General features: G+C 42.7%; 1 protein-coding gene across 1 annotated transcript in view; it reads right to left on the bottom strand.

The window, feature by feature from the left end:
- Positions 1-15,554, bottom strand: part of Iqsec2 (IQ motif and Sec7 domain ArfGEF 2) — an 82,929-nt gene that overhangs the window by 51,904 nt on the left and 15,471 nt on the right. Inside the window, exon 2 of the mRNA XM_026407427.2 lies at positions 3,374-3,403. Within this exon, the coding sequence (XP_026263212.2) occupies positions 3,374-3,403 (30 nt within the window). The remainder of the gene's footprint in view (positions 1-3,373; positions 3,404-15,554) is intronic.

Genomic DNA, 15,554 nt, shown 5'->3' with positions numbered 1-15,554 from the left:
TGATTCTGAGCCAGGGCCAGTTCTTCTCTAGACTTTGGCTTAAGGTGCCTTTATGTCTGACAACTATTCTAGAATCTATGGGAAGTCCAAGCACCTAACTCTGCCCACTGCCCTCCCCCATCACCAGCTGTTCAGCTCTAATTAGACTCTACACTTCCTCTGGCACCCAATACTTAGAAGCCCTCAGGCCTGGGCCCTGCCTTAGGTGGTTTGCAGTCCACCTATCCTGCTCACTCCTTGCTGTGCAGGTTTCACAACAGCAGAGCCCTAGCCCCTCTCTCCGGTGTTTCTTTTTCTTTTTCTTTGTTTTTGTTTTGTTGGTATTGGGGATTGAACTCAGGGGTGCTTTACCATTGAGCTACATCCCCTTGTGATTTTTATTTTGAGAAAGGGTCTCATTAAATTGTTGAGGGGCTTGCTAAGTTGCTCAGGCTGGCCTTGAATTTGTGATCCTCCTTACTCAACTTTCCAAATTACAGATGCCATCATGTCTCACTTCCTTGGTGTTTCTTCTAACCCTTCTCTGTGTGTACACACACACACACACGCACACACACACACACACACACACACACACACACACACATACTTATTGGATGAGGAAATGAGTTCTAAGGGACAAACAGGTTTGTCCAATCACACAACTAGAAAGCAACCTAGCCAAAAATGGAGCCCTCTGCCTGGATCCAAAGTTTCTGCCTTTTTTTTTTATGCTACAGAGCTTAACCTCTCCCCAACCTTTCTCAGCTCCCCCCTGATGATAGAAAGTATCTGTGACCCATCCTTGACCACAGTTCTGAACTTCTTTTTTTTTTCCTGCCCAAATCTTCTGTTTCAGCCTAAATGACTGCTCCCTGTCCTTAAACATACACCTTGCTTTCCTATGCACACTAATTCCATTTCCAGGAGAGAGAGAGAGAGAGAGAGAGAGAGAGAGAGAGAGAGAGAGAGAGAGAGAGAGAGAGAGAAAAAATATATATATATATATATATATATATATATATATATATATATCTCCATCCCCAGAAGACCTCCCTGATCCCTAACTGTGGTGAACTCAGGAATTTACACATGGGGCCTGAGAGCATCCTTAGAAGGTCCTATCCAGTCCTGGTTCCCAGGTAAAGAATCTTTCCACCATGTTTGCAAGATCTTGCCCCATAATGTTATTGTTTCAGTCCTTCCTATGGCCCAGGTTTGACCCTTACTTCCCTACCTGCTGAGTCCCCAAAGCCTCTATAGCCTCCTTGACCAAGCACCCAGGATGGATGCCCAAGAAGCAAGTATAAGAAAAACCAACACTGGCTTTAGAGCCAGAAAGCCAAGGTCTGAATCAGAGAAATGCCATCCTGCCCATTACTCTTCTTTCCTTGGGCAAGGCATTAACCTTCTCACAACCTCCTTTTCCTCATCAGTAAATCAGGAATCAGAATCCATGCCTAATAGGGCTGCTGTGAGCACTAAATAAGATCATATTCAGAGTTCTTAGTGTGTGAGGAATCAATGATAATTGCTATGATTACTAATATTAGCATGAGGATGAGGATGATTATTATTATCTGTAAGGCTGTTGAGAGCTCCCACGGTGATGGTGTGGGCAGGGCTGTGGGCTTGATGCCAGGCAGACCTGGGTTTGAATCCTGGTTCAGCCACATATTAGTTGTGTGACTGTAGGCAAAATCCATAACCATCCTGAGCCTTAGTTTCTTCAACTGTAAAACACTGATGATAAGGCCAGCCCAGGTTCCACCTACAGTGTCACTGGGAGGATCAAACAAAAGAAAGTCCATGACAACTTCTGTAAGTCGTAAAGGCCCAACATAAGTCATCACATGACTTATGATTATGATTATTATTAAATACCCTGAGCTATAGATCTCAGAAACTCCCTTGGCAGGAAGAGGTAAGAACCAGAGGCACCCTGAAGCTGATTCCTCAACAAATAGCAGGCACATCATTAGGAGCCCTGGGCTCAAGGTCAGTTCAGGTTACCTTTTCCCAAATCCATAATGGGATGGTGAGATCCATGTCCTTTTCCAGACAAGTGCCTTCCTAAGTGCTAGAACAAGCTGTGCCTATGCCATGCTCCTTGGCTGTATGCTGGGACTAATTATAGCTCATCATATACCCCTTTCCTGGACACCAGGGCTGATTGTGTCCATCATGTTCCCCCTGCTTTCACGCTGACCTCACTGTGTGTCTATCCCACAGCTCTGACCTTGGCCCAATGTGTTCAACACAGACCCCCTGCCTGGGACGCTAGGATAGGTGTCTTATATCTCTGTCTGTGTGCTGGCATCCTCTTCCTCCAGCCCATATCCACTGTCTGGATGACAGGACCTGCACTGCTGCATATGGCTGGGCAAACTGTGCCCTACACAAGGGGTAACAGCCAAGAGGGCATGAGTGGGGGCTGATATCTAACCTTTGCTATGCTCACGAAGCTGGGAAGCCTGGTGAGATGGCTCAGAGGTAAAGGAACATTTTTTCCAATTGATCCCAATCAGAAGGGATGCTCCTGAAAGGGACACCTTTTTTCTATTCTTCACAAAGGTGCTATATATGCTAGTGGTAGCCCTGGTTGGGACTAACTGTCCCCATCCTGTGCCTCTGGCTGCCTGGACCCATCTCATCTCAGAGGCCCATCCCATAGTCCATAGCCTGGAAGCTAAGACTGAGCCCCCCATCATTCCCAAAATAATCCTTATATTTGACACTTCTGCCTTCATGAGGTTTCTGATGGTTGAAGCCTGGGGAATACACAAAGAGCCCTTGCCTCTACCCCAATTTTCCTCCTGCCTACTCAAGTGGCAATTGACTCTACCTTTAAAACTTACTGAATCTTATAAACATTTTAACCAAGCAAAAAAAAAAAAGTTTACTTGTCACAATGATATGTTTTTCTAATGTCTAGGATGTGTCATATCCAAAGTCCACCTAAATCCCACTACTCAGGGCTGACATAGTTCAGGGTAGGAACAAGAACACTAAATTAGGTAAGCCCTACATTCATCATACCCTCTTCTCCTGAGAGGAGAAGGTGGTAAAGGTCCCAGGTCCAGAGCTGATCTCTCTGGAGATCGGCTTTCATATCTGGCCAGCTCCTATGAGCCCCGGAAGTGTTCAGCCAAGCCCCTGAGTTAGCTAGGGTCAGAAAAACTGAAGAACAGTCTACAACCCCCTCCCAAGACCTGCCACATTCACCCTGCCCTCCCACTCCACTCTGGTCCACACCCACCCCTAATATTAATGGGGAAAGAACCCTGGAGTTGGTCCCTACCCCTGCCCATGGATCCCAAAGTAAGAAATTAGAGGCTCCCACCCCATGCCAGGCCCAATTTCCCAACTACTACTAAAGAAAGGAGGTACTGACCTGACAGTTCTGGAATTCTCACCATCAGATCTGAAAGGGAAACAGAAAGAAAAAAAAAAAAAACACAGTCAACACGTGCTTTCTACTTTCTTCCCCTGCCCTATGTAGTGCCCTTGAGGCCTAATGCATGTTGATGGAAATGAGATAAAGGGTATTCCATTCATGCAGAGAGAATAGCAGGTGCAAAGGCTGTGAGATGGTTGAGTTGGCGAGTGCCTAGCCAGTTGGAGGAACATGGAGGAAGACAGGCTGGGGTGGAGTGAGCAAGGGAAGGGTGGTCAGAGGTGAGATCAAAGAGGTACCCATAAATCAACAGCAGTGGGGCCTAATGGGTCATGGTGAGGAATGTGATTTTTCTCTGGAGTGGCCTAATAAGCAGCCAGCAGCTGTGGGCAGGGGCAAAGCCTGAGCTTTAAACATAGAGACCTAGGCTCAGATATTGGCTCTACCACTTACCAGCCCCTTGACCTGGCAAGTCACTTCACCTCTCTGAGTCTGAGCCTCAGTCTCCCCATTTGTAACATGAGGTCGATCCTTGCAGAGCTGTTGGGATGATTAAGCCCTTTGGAACCCAGTAGACAAATGCCAGGTATTATTAACAACATAGAAGAGGCTTTGCCAATTGCCTGGCCCAACCTGCTTATTTTCCGGATGAAGAGAATGGAGCCAAGGGGGTAAATGAGTCAGCTGCTGGGTTCCTTTCTACTACACTGGTCTGCCTTCTTCATTGTGAGGCCCCTCAGAGACAAAGGGAGCACAACAGAAGAGAATGGAGTGGGGGACAGCTCTGAGGGAAGCAAGGAAATGAGTGAAATGTGAACCACTCCCCTCCCCTCCAGCTACTCCTCCCTGAAAGGAATGTATGAGTGTGTGTGTTTGTGTGTGTGTGTGTGTTGTGTGCATGTGTGTGTCTGTGTGGAAGAGAGAGAGAGATGGTACCCGTGTGTGTTCGACTCTTCATGTACTTGTGTATGTCTGTGTGTGGACATGTACTGTGTGAGGGAGATTAGGGCAGAGGAGCTGGTAAACTGGGGGTAGGGAAGGGGAGGAGGGCCAGGGACCATGGAAATGAGACAGTCTGGGAACTTGTCTTCCTCTTCCCCCTGGTAGTCTTCATCCTCCCTCTACCCCAGGCCTCCTGCCCTCTCCTAGGCTGGGCTGTAAAAGAACACAGAGGTAAACACATTATAGGCTCTTTCCTCAGCTGAGAGAGCCAAGATATGACTAGTGGCAGGAAGTCCCATCTTTAACTATGCTGAGTGCCAAAGGACAAAAGGACACACAGGGAGGGAGATGGAGCTTGAGAGAGAGCATCTGTTGAAAGGGTGAATGGAGGCCCCATGAGTGAGGTGGGGCAGGTAAGCATCAGGGTATCAGGTGAGTACAGCACTTCCAGTTTGACTGTTTCCCAGCCATATAATCCTGGGGAAGTCACCTCACTACATGAAGCCTCAGTTTTTTCACTTGTAAAAGGGGTGGGTGTGGGGGCAGTGGTGAGAATCCCTCCCTTTATGGAGTGGCTTTGAGGCTTAACAGCATCTGGCACAAGTGCATGCTCATCTGATAACAGTGACACCAACTTTTAATCATTTAAGCCCCCAAAGGAACATAGGAGCAGAGCCATGGAATACCTTTTTATTAAAACTTTCTATCTCACTCTGTAGTAGCAAGATTGCTTCTGAGGCCTGGCCCAATTATTTTCAGGTACCAAGTCTGAGGAGCCCTTCAATGACTTCCCAATTGCCCACAGAATAGAGGATGAGCCTTTCAACTTCTGTCCCTAACACTAACCCTCTGCTCTAGATAGGCTGATCTCTTCACTACCCACTTACCCCCAAACCCAGCACACATTTATTTAATCTACTAGACCCTAACCTGGAAAGACAACTCATCAAGAAGCTCATGGACTGGCCACTTGCCCACATTCATTTTAGGGATTAAGCAATGTATATAATCACCTTCTTCATCATCACAAACAATCATTGAGCACTTACAATCTACCAGGTACAGTGTTAGGCTCTTTTCATAAATTATTTCCTTTGATATACAAAGTCGGGATTAATCTTCCAATTTTAAGATGATGAAACTGAGACTCAGAGATGCTGAAGTGACTTGCCCAAGGTCACACAACTAGAGGAGCTTGTAGTGAACCCCAAAGCTCAGGCTCTTACCACATTTCACTGTACCAGTAGCTCAATACTACTTCATTCCCCAGTATCAAGCCAGAGGTATTGACTGACCCTTCCTCTCCATCATTCATTCTTCTGAGAGATTCTCAGATATATACCTCTGCTCCCAAAGTATTGGGAGTTACAGTTATAGTTCTCAAGATGATAGTGAAGAAGAGAAAGAGCTCCAGGCCACAATGCAGTGTGAATTAGCCAATTCTTATTGCAGTTTGATTCTTATTAGTTTGAGAAGACGACAGCACCATATGACTCTCAATGTAGGGATACAGCTCACCTGAGGGGTCTATCATTCTTTATGCATTTAGTATGTTACAAATAGACAACAATCATCAATGCAGTGCTATCCTACCCCTCTTCATGGGCCAATGCCCTGCCAAATGGTCAATCTACCTTCTACTTAATGAAGCTGGGCCACTATTCTGGAAGGCAGAATAGACTGGTAGAAAGAAGTTGGGTTTGATTTATGGCTCACTCCCTCACTGACAGCGTAGACTTGGGCAAATCAATTCTCTCTGAACCTTGGTTCCTCATCTACAAAATGACAGGGCCATGTTAGTTAAGTTACAAGTAACCTTCAGACTTTAAAATTTATTTTTTCAGAACCCCAGGTTTATCTCTTTTATCAACTAGATTCAGCTGTCCACATATAGAAATGCAAAGACCTAGGGACCAAATCCCCTTTTGTTATCCATGTAAGTAGAAGAAATCAATTTCTCCTGCTGATCCCCAAAGCCTTCTAATAAAAGGCCACTTAAGACCCCAAGATTCTCATGATTTGGATTTATCATTCCCATGCTCAGTAGTGATGCTCAATAAACAGTAATTTATTGAGGCCATTGGGTATAGTAACTGTATTTTCTGAGCCAAAAACTTGGGCATGTATTCTGCCCAAGAATTTTGATGTTATGGCTTCCAGGTCTGAGAGGCAATCTGAAGATGGAAGAATAAATGGCAGAATCTCAACAGTTCCTGAATTTTTAGGGAACTTACAGAGATGACAATGCAGAACAGCTGAAAAGACTAGAGGCTCTCAGGATGCCACACTGGAGTTTCTGTCCTTGCCTGCAGACTAGATTCCCTGCTCCAGTTTTGATTCTCCAAATCAAGTATAAACAACAACTGGGTGAACAACATGGTACCTCTCCCCAAGAACCTGGAATTAGATACAAAGTTGTCTTCTGAAAGCTAAACTAATTAAACAAAACAAAAGCATCAGAAACAAGATATGCAGAGGCACCCAAATGAGATAGATGTCTTCAAGCCAGGATTTGAGTAATGTGTCTAAAAGATCATGTGTCCAGGGATGAGGGTGTGATTCAGTGGGAAAGCACTTGCCTCATGAGTGCAAGGCCCTGTGTTTGATTGCTAACACACATGTGCGTGCATGCACGCGCACACACACACACACACACACACACACACACAGATTGTGTGTCCAACAGAAAAGAGGTTGGACATCAATGAAAACAGCCTGGGGATGTGACTCAGAGATAGACCACTTGCCTGGTATGCATGAAGCCCTGAGTTCAATCCCAGTACTGAAAGAGAGAGAGACAGAGAGAGAGAGAGCGCGCGCGAGAGAGAGCATGAGACACACACACACACACACACACACACACTTGAAGGGCAACTGTGAACAAAGATCTTCCCAAGAGTGTCCTGAGAAAGAGGTACCCTGGCCCAGGGATCATGCAGTTCTCTCCAAAAGCTGACAACCAGCCCTCAGTAGCCAGGCATCTTCCCTCCCAAGCTGACTGCATGTGTCTTCCATGAACAACTCCTTTTTCATCAGGACTGAGAGAAAGGAACATTCTAAAGCACAAATCAGTTGATGTGCTTCTCCTGCTTTGAACATTCAATAACTTCTTCAAACACACAGAGATCAAGCTCTGCCTCAATAAAACTCTTAAATCTCTCACTCTACCCTCCCCCTGTCTTTTGAGCACACCTAGTATTTGCTATCTGGAACACACTTGACCCTCTTTATTTAATTTTTTAAATTTTTATTTGTTTTTAAATGATTTTTAATTGTATTGAAGTAATACATGAACATGGTTTTAAAAATCATATTGAAAAGGATCTTAACTTTTTAAGTAATTTTTTTCTAAATAACTTTTCATATTCCTAAAATATGTGTTCATATCACTAATTCATTTTTGGCCTTATCTTATATGTCTTTTGTTTTGTTTTGTTTTTCAGATGGGGTCTCACTATGTTTCCCAGGCCAGCCTTTAACTCCTGGATTCAAGTGATCCTCCTGCCTCAGCCTTCCTAATAGCTGGAACTCCAAGCACACATGCCACCATGACTGGCTTGTGTGTCCTTTTTTCTTTGTTTCTTTCTTTTTTATTTTTATTTATTTTATAATACTGGGAGTCAAACCCAGAGCCTTGCACATACTAGGCACTGAACTATCCCCCAGACCTTGTGTGTCCTTTTCTAATTTTATTTTTTAATTTTAATGTTTTTTGAAACATAATAGTGGAATTAACTGTTACACATTCATACATGCTTGTTTAATTTTATTTTTTTTTTACCAAAGTAATACATGTCTATAGAATTTCAAGTCACATAGCACTGCAGGATTATAAGGAAAAACACGATTCCCTGCTATATCCCTCCTCACTCCCAGTGGCCACTCTCAAAGGCGATGGATCCCTTTCCATATCTTTTCACTGCTTTTTCAGTATTTACCCCCTCATTTCTAAAGAACACACATGCCAATTTATTTCCTAATATTTTTTTCAGTTTTCTAAATTATGTCCTGAATTCCTACTGTGCAGTACAACATTAGAACCTTCTCATGCATACTACCACCACCATGAGTCTTTAAATGCTGTTTTATATGCATTACAGAATGGTGACCATTTTCATTCATTCCAGTTGTCATGCAGGTACACATGTGCCCTCCCCTCATTCCACCATTAGACTTACATCACAAAGTCTGAATTAAATCAATGTTGGTGGTTTACATTATAATGTCTGCATAGATACTAACACAGGTTGAGTATACCTTATCCAAAAAGCTTAAGACCAGAAGTGTTTCAGATTTCTGATTTTTCCTGATTTGGGAATAACTGCATATAGTTAATGAGGTATCTTGGGGATAGGACCAAAGTCTAAACATGAAATTCATTTATGTTTTATAAACGCCTTATGAACAGACGCAAGATAATTCACACAAATTTTAACTAATTTCTGCATGAAACAAAGTTTCATGGAGTGAAATTTCCCACTTATGGCATCATGTCACTGCTCAAAGATGGGAATTTGGGGGCATTTTGGATTTCAGATTTTTGGATTAGGAATGGTCAACTTGTAATGGATAAATCATATCATATATAATTGTATTTCCTTTCCCATACAATCTTTACTTTTTGTGGTATTGGGGACTGTAATTTTTTATTCTCCCTGTTAATGATCACTATTTTTTTGTTGTTGTTGTTTGCTTAGTTCTCTTTATCAAATGATCAACTGCTCCCCAGATTCTGTCAGAAAGGCAATTCTCTTTTCAATATGTTGTGACATGGGGCTGGGTTTATGGCTCAGTGGTAGAGCACTTGTCTCACATGGGCAAGGCCCTGGGTTCGATCCTCAGCACCACATAAAAACAAATAAACAAAATAAAGGTATTGTGTCCAACTACAACTAAAAAATAAATTTTAAAAAATATGTTGTGATACATCAAGTAATCCATTAGTTCATATTTTTCCCCTTAGAAATATCAATCCTTCTGCTGTGCTCAAAACTGGCTGCTCGGGGCTGGGGTTGCGGCTCAGTGGTAGAGTGCTTGCATAACATGTATGAGGCACTGGGTTCAATCCTCAGCACCACATAAAAATAAATATATAAAGGAATTGTGCCAAATTACAACTAAAAAAAAAATGGCTGCTCTTCAGGTCTAACCAGGTCTTACCCTAAGACATTCTCCTCCATCATATGGGAATTCCTTTCACCTCTCTTCTATGTTGTACTTCTTGTTTTCTAGTTTCCGTGACTTTTTTTCCCTGAGTTTATGTCCACATCTTGCTGGAGGACTTTCTCCAAAGTTTCTTAAGAAAGGAGGCATAGGACATAAAATATTTAGACCTTCCATGTGTGAAAATGTCTCTATCATTCCCTCACTCCTGATTCATAATTCAACTGAGTATAGACTTCTAGTTGGAAATTCTTTTCCCTCATAATATTGCAAAATACTGCTCCATCATCTCCTAGCTTCCAGCACTGCTGTTGAGAAATCCAACATTATTTTTTCTTGATCCTTTTTATGTGATGCAGTTATTTTTCTCTAGAAGATTTTAGGATCTTCTCTTTCATCCCTGGTATTCTGCTGGGCATGGTGGCCCACACCTGTATTCCCAGTGACTCAGGAGGCTAAGACAGAGGAGCGCATGTTTGAGGTCAGCCTCAGCAACTTAGCGAGGCCTTAAGAAACTTTGCAAGACCCTGTCTCAAAATAAAAAAATCGTTGGGGATGTAGCTCTGTGGTAAAGCACCTCTGGGACCAATCCCCAGTACAAAAAAAAAAAAAAAATCCATGTATCAGAATGTCACAGTGGCATATCTTGGCATGGGCCTTTGTATTATCTATCTTGCTGGGTACTTGGCAGGAGTTTTCATTCCTTCAGTTCTAAGCAAAATTCTTGTATTATGTGTTTGAAAATTTTCTTCCTGCTGTTCCTCCATTTTCTATTTCTGGAACTACTATCGCTAGGTGGTAGAGTTCCTCAATTGATCCTCAAATTTTCTCAACTGTTTTCTCTTGTGTCGTCTTTCTCTTTATCTTGTTATTCTGCTTCCTAGGATATCTCCTTACCTTTTACTTTCTGATTCTACTGATTTATTTTTTATTTTGGCTCTGTTTTTAATTTCCCAGGTTTCTTCTCCTTCCTTTATTACCTCAATCCCTTCCAGTTCCTTACTTCCGTTTGTTTGGTAATTCCATCTGTTCTTCAGGTTGATGGTCTTCCTAAATGGCTTTGGACTATCTGATAATCTCTGGCTGCCTAGAATTTGAAGTGTTTTCTAAATATCACTTGTAGCCAGGAGTGGTAGAACATGCCTGTAATCTCAGTGACTTAGGAGACTGAGGCAGAAGGATTGCAAGTCCAAGGCCAACCTCAGCAAATTAGAGAGGCCCTAAGCAATTTAGTGAGACTCTGTCTCAAAATTAAAAAAAAAAAAAGGGGGGGGGGCTGGGGATGTGGCTCAAGCCGTAACGCGCTCGCCTGGCATGCGTGCAGCCCGGGTTCGATCCTCAGCACCACATACAGACAAAGATGTTGTGTCCACCAATAACTAGAAAATAAATATTTAAAAAATTCTCTCTATCAAAAAGAAAGGACTGCTAGATTTAAAATAAATAAATAAATAAACTTAAAAAAAAGAGTGTGGGGGGGGCTTTGGATATGGTTCAGTGGTAAGCACCCGTAGGTTCAATCCCCAGTACTGCAAAAAAATAAAATTTAAAAAAACCCCACATCAATCGTATTAAGGTTTAGTTTACATAAAATATACATAACTTAAAGATCTCTGGTTGATGATCCTTGGCTATCAGTTCCCAGAGCACTACAAGCTGTGTAGCAGCTTTGGGTGCAGGTGGAACTTGCTAAAAAGTGAGCTTCACCAGGGGGTTACTGAGCTGAAGGCCTGTTTTTGTTGTTGTTGTTGGGAGACTCCCAAATCTCTTAGAGGCCTTTTTTCTGGGGTCTTTCAGTTTCCCTAGAGAATAATCCTTTGATCTCTTGTGTGCTCCTGACTTTGGTGTCCTGAAAATGGGGGAATGGAAAGAAGTTGGGGCCTTATCATTTCAGGTTGCAAACCCCTTTGCTTGCAGTCCTGTTTTACTCCATCTTTCACTGTGCCTGTTGTCCTCAAGCCCAAAGCTTCTTAACTTCAATTTCACCAGAGAATCAACCTCCATCTGCAGGAATGGGGCTGCAGGTGGAGGGAGTCCCTGACTGGATGGGATTGGGGAAGAGCCAGGAGGAACAGACTGCCTACATTCCTCTATTCTTGGGTCCGTACCTCACTCTGCCTTCTGAAGTGTATAGTACCTCTGCGTTCTGAGCATTGCTAGGTCCTCCTTGTGAAATAGTTTACTTCTGGTCAGCATCCAAAACCTTACATGTTTCTGTTTTACTCCTTTACTCATATTTTGGTGGGACTTGGAAAAGCAATCAAAACAAATAAGGTTATTTTGTTTTGTTTTCGTGGTACTGGGGATTGAATCCAGGGGACACTTTACCACTGAGCCACATCCTCAGTCCTTTTGATTTTTTTTTTTTTTTATTTTGAGACAGGATCTTGCTAAGTTGCCCAGGCATGCCTCAAACTTGTGATCTTCCTGTCTCAGCCTCCTGAGTAGCTGGGATTACAGGTGTGTGCCACCATACCTAGCTCAACTTGTGTTTAATTGGAAGCTTCTTTTCTTATTCCAGCCAACTCCTATTCATCCTCTATGACTCACAAAGGCACCACCTCCTCCAGGAAGCTTATGTTCATGTCCTCAGGATGGGTTAAGAGCCCCTCCTCTTTTCTCCCACAGTAGACTATTCTTGCCTCATCTCAACCAGGATCAAATTGTTCCAAAATTGTCCATTTTCATGCCCAACTCTCCCAGCAGACTGGGAATTCTTGGCAGTCCAGGGCTGTATCTCATTCCTGCTCATAACTCCAGCTCTCAGGGTTGGGTTTACAGATATACAAGGTGAACATGTTAGATTCAATGAATGAATGAATGAAATACTATAAGAATGGATCAGACCCTAACAGGGTCCATCTACAAAGGGAAATAAGCTGGATACAATTGTTCCTATATAAGGTCAGTTCTTTAAAAGCTGTAAGTTCCCTTAAAGCTGTATGTATAAGGAAGCCCACTGCAGCATAACTTAAATCAATGAAAAAATGGGTCCCACTTTTATGCCCTACATGCAGAGGATACTTAAGTACATCATAGCATATCCGCAATACTAAAAATGACGGTGAGGAAGAATATGCAATTACATAGGAAAATGTGCAAATGAGAAAAACAAGAAAAATATCATATGTGCAAAATCATTTCAAATACATGAAAAAATGCAAAGAATGAGGGAAATACACCAAATGTTCAGAGTGGCTGCCTCTCTATGTTGTAATTATGCATAATGCTTTTCTCCTCTACTTTTCCAAGGTTTTCTAAATTTTCTAATGGAAGAACACATTAAATATACAATTTGTTCAAAGGTACTAAGAAATGAAGATAAGTATCCTGAGAATACTCTGAACAAAATACTACAAAGAATACCCTAAGGGGCTGGGGTTGTTGACTCAGTGGTAGAGCACTTGCCTAGCAATGTGTGAGGCACTGGGTTTGATCCCCAGCACCACATATAAATAAATAAAATAAAGGTCCATTGACAACTAAAAAATATTTTTTAAAAAGAATGCCCTAAAAATCTATGTGCATATCCAGGGCTTACTGTGAAGGAAGCATTCCTGAGTAGCCAAAGATCTTGAAGGCCTAGTCCCATAGCACACCCCCACAGATACTCCCTTCACTGCAAGGCAGGAGCTAGCCCAGGAAACCAGAGGAGGAGGATCTTGGAGCCCAGTCTATTACAAGCCTCAATATCATAGGCTATAGTGAGAAACAGAGGCCCCTACACTGGGCCCCACTCTTTAGGGGCCCCTCCCCATAAATCAAAGTATCTGTGGGGTCAAGGAGCCATGTCCATTGGGATCTTTGGCCTATCCCTTCTAGATCACACTCCAAGGTACCCAGGACCCCAGAATTCCCTGCCCAGATTTCTTGAACTTACTTTCAGAAATTATGTGGTCTTATTATCCAGGTCCCTCTGCTAGGCCCAAGGGGTGGCCAAAGGAGAAGGGGAGACAGAAGGCTGTGAGTATCTGAAGGTTACATATGAACCACTAGTGCAAAGAGAAGGGGGAGAACCAAGGGCTTTAAATGGTAGCTTGCCTAGATAGAGCCTGCAAATATAAAGGTGGATAAACCCAGAGAGCCCTGCAAACCTCAAGGTTTGCAAAAGGGCATAGCCTTGAGTGTTGGATAGATTTGGGTTCAAATTCATTCACTGGCTGTGCAACCATGGGTAAATCCATTCCCCTCTCTGAACTCAGTTTTCCCAACTATAAAAGGAATCTTATATAATTCTGACTTTAGAGAGTTGTAGTGAGGCTTGGTGAATGACAATGGTTGGGAGCAGAGGCTTCAGTTCAGGGTTTAAACACCAATCTACCCCTCCTGGCTATGAGATTTGCATCTCTAAGTCTCAGTATCTTATCAATATAATGGAGCTAAAAATATTACTAACCTAGGGTCATTGAATACCATATGATTATAAAAATATGTGATAACATTGGAAATGCTTAAATGAGGAAAAGGTTGCTTAATAATGATCATGCAGTCAGGCATGATGGCACACACCTATAATCCCAGCCTCTCAGGAGGCCAAGGCAGAAGAATTGCAAGTTCTAGGCCAGCCTGGGCAACTTAGCAAGATCTTGTCTCAAAATAAAAAATAAAAAGGACTGCAGATGTAGCTAAGTGGTAGGGCACTCCTGGATTCAATCCCCAGTATCCCCCCTACCACAAATGGTTGTGCAAATATTAGCTATGGTTGAGTTGACCAGGCCTTCTGTACACCCCATCCCCCTGCCTAGTTTTGCTTTTGTCCATGACACCACCATTTGACATACATAACTGCTTGTTTGTTTTCCAACCCTAACCCAACAAACACACACTAGAATTTCAATTTCACAGGATAGAGGTTTTTATCTGATTTGTTCACTATTTCCAAGTGCCTGGAACAATGTGAGGAACACAGAAGGTGCTCTTCAAAAGTTGAGTGGCTGTCTGCAGTGTAGAAAAGGGGGAAAAGGCATTTAGCCATGGGAATAGCCAGAATAAAGGCAGAGAAACATAAAGAAGTCTAAATGCTTAGAGAACTCTAGATATTTCAATACAAATTGAGTGCAGGGTTAGGAAGGAAACAGAATAGCTAGAAAGATGAGTGGGGCTACAGCCTTAACCAAAGGAACATGAAAGAGCTCCCCTAGACCACAAGTGGTATGAAGGCCTACTTGTGACAGCAAGGAAGTAAAAAAGCACTAAGGAGAGGTAAATATGTGTCCTGAGTTCAAGGACGATGTGAAAAGACGATGTGAAAAGTAAAAGAAAAGCCTTTAGAAAATTGATTCAGGTGGAGAGGAAGACTCCTTTCTCAGGGGCCCGTTTGAGCCAAGAATTGGAACTAGAAATGGCAATAAGAAGCAGATTCCTACTGGATGCAATGATGCTATAATTCCACCTATTTGGGAGGCTGAGGTAGGAGGATCAAAAGTTCAATGCCAACCTCAGCAACTTACCAGGATGCTGTCTCAAAATAAAATAAAAAGGGTTGAACTCACATGCACAAGGCCCTGGGTCCAATCCCCAGCACCACAAAAAAAAGGGGGGGAGTTGGGGATATAACTCAGTGGTAGAGCTTGCCTAGCATGCACCAGGTACTGGGTTCAGTTTCCAGCAACACAAAAATAGAAAAAGAAAAAACAGGTACAGAGTGAGGTACAGTGGTATACGTCTATAATTCCAGCTACTCAAGATAATGAAGCAGGAGGATCATGAGTTCAAGGCCAGCCTCAGCAACTCGGTGAGGCCCTAAGTAATTTAGCAAGTCCCCGTCTCAAAAGATAAAAAAAAAAAACATAAGGGTTGGGGATGTGGCTCAGTGGTTAAGCACCCCTGGGTTTAATCCCCAGTACCAAAAAAAAAAAAAAAAAATCCATGTAATAATAAAGTTACTACTTATTTTGCATCTACAATGGTCCAGGACTGTGTGGAAGGTAGTCATTCTTTGTCTCCTTGTATGGATATGGAAACAGGTTCAGAGAAATACTGTGATTTACCCAGAGTCACACAGTTAATAAGCAGTGGAGTTGAGATTCAAATCTGGGTTTTTCTGACTCCAAAACCGGTGCTTTTAACTGCT

The sequence above is a fragment of the Urocitellus parryii genome, chromosome X (assembly GCF_045843805.1).
Source record: "Urocitellus parryii isolate mUroPar1 chromosome X, mUroPar1.hap1, whole genome shotgun sequence".
Classification (NCBI taxonomy): Eukaryota; Metazoa; Chordata; class Mammalia; order Rodentia; family Sciuridae; genus Urocitellus; species Urocitellus parryii.
This window is presented reverse-complemented; position numbering and strand designations above follow the sequence as displayed.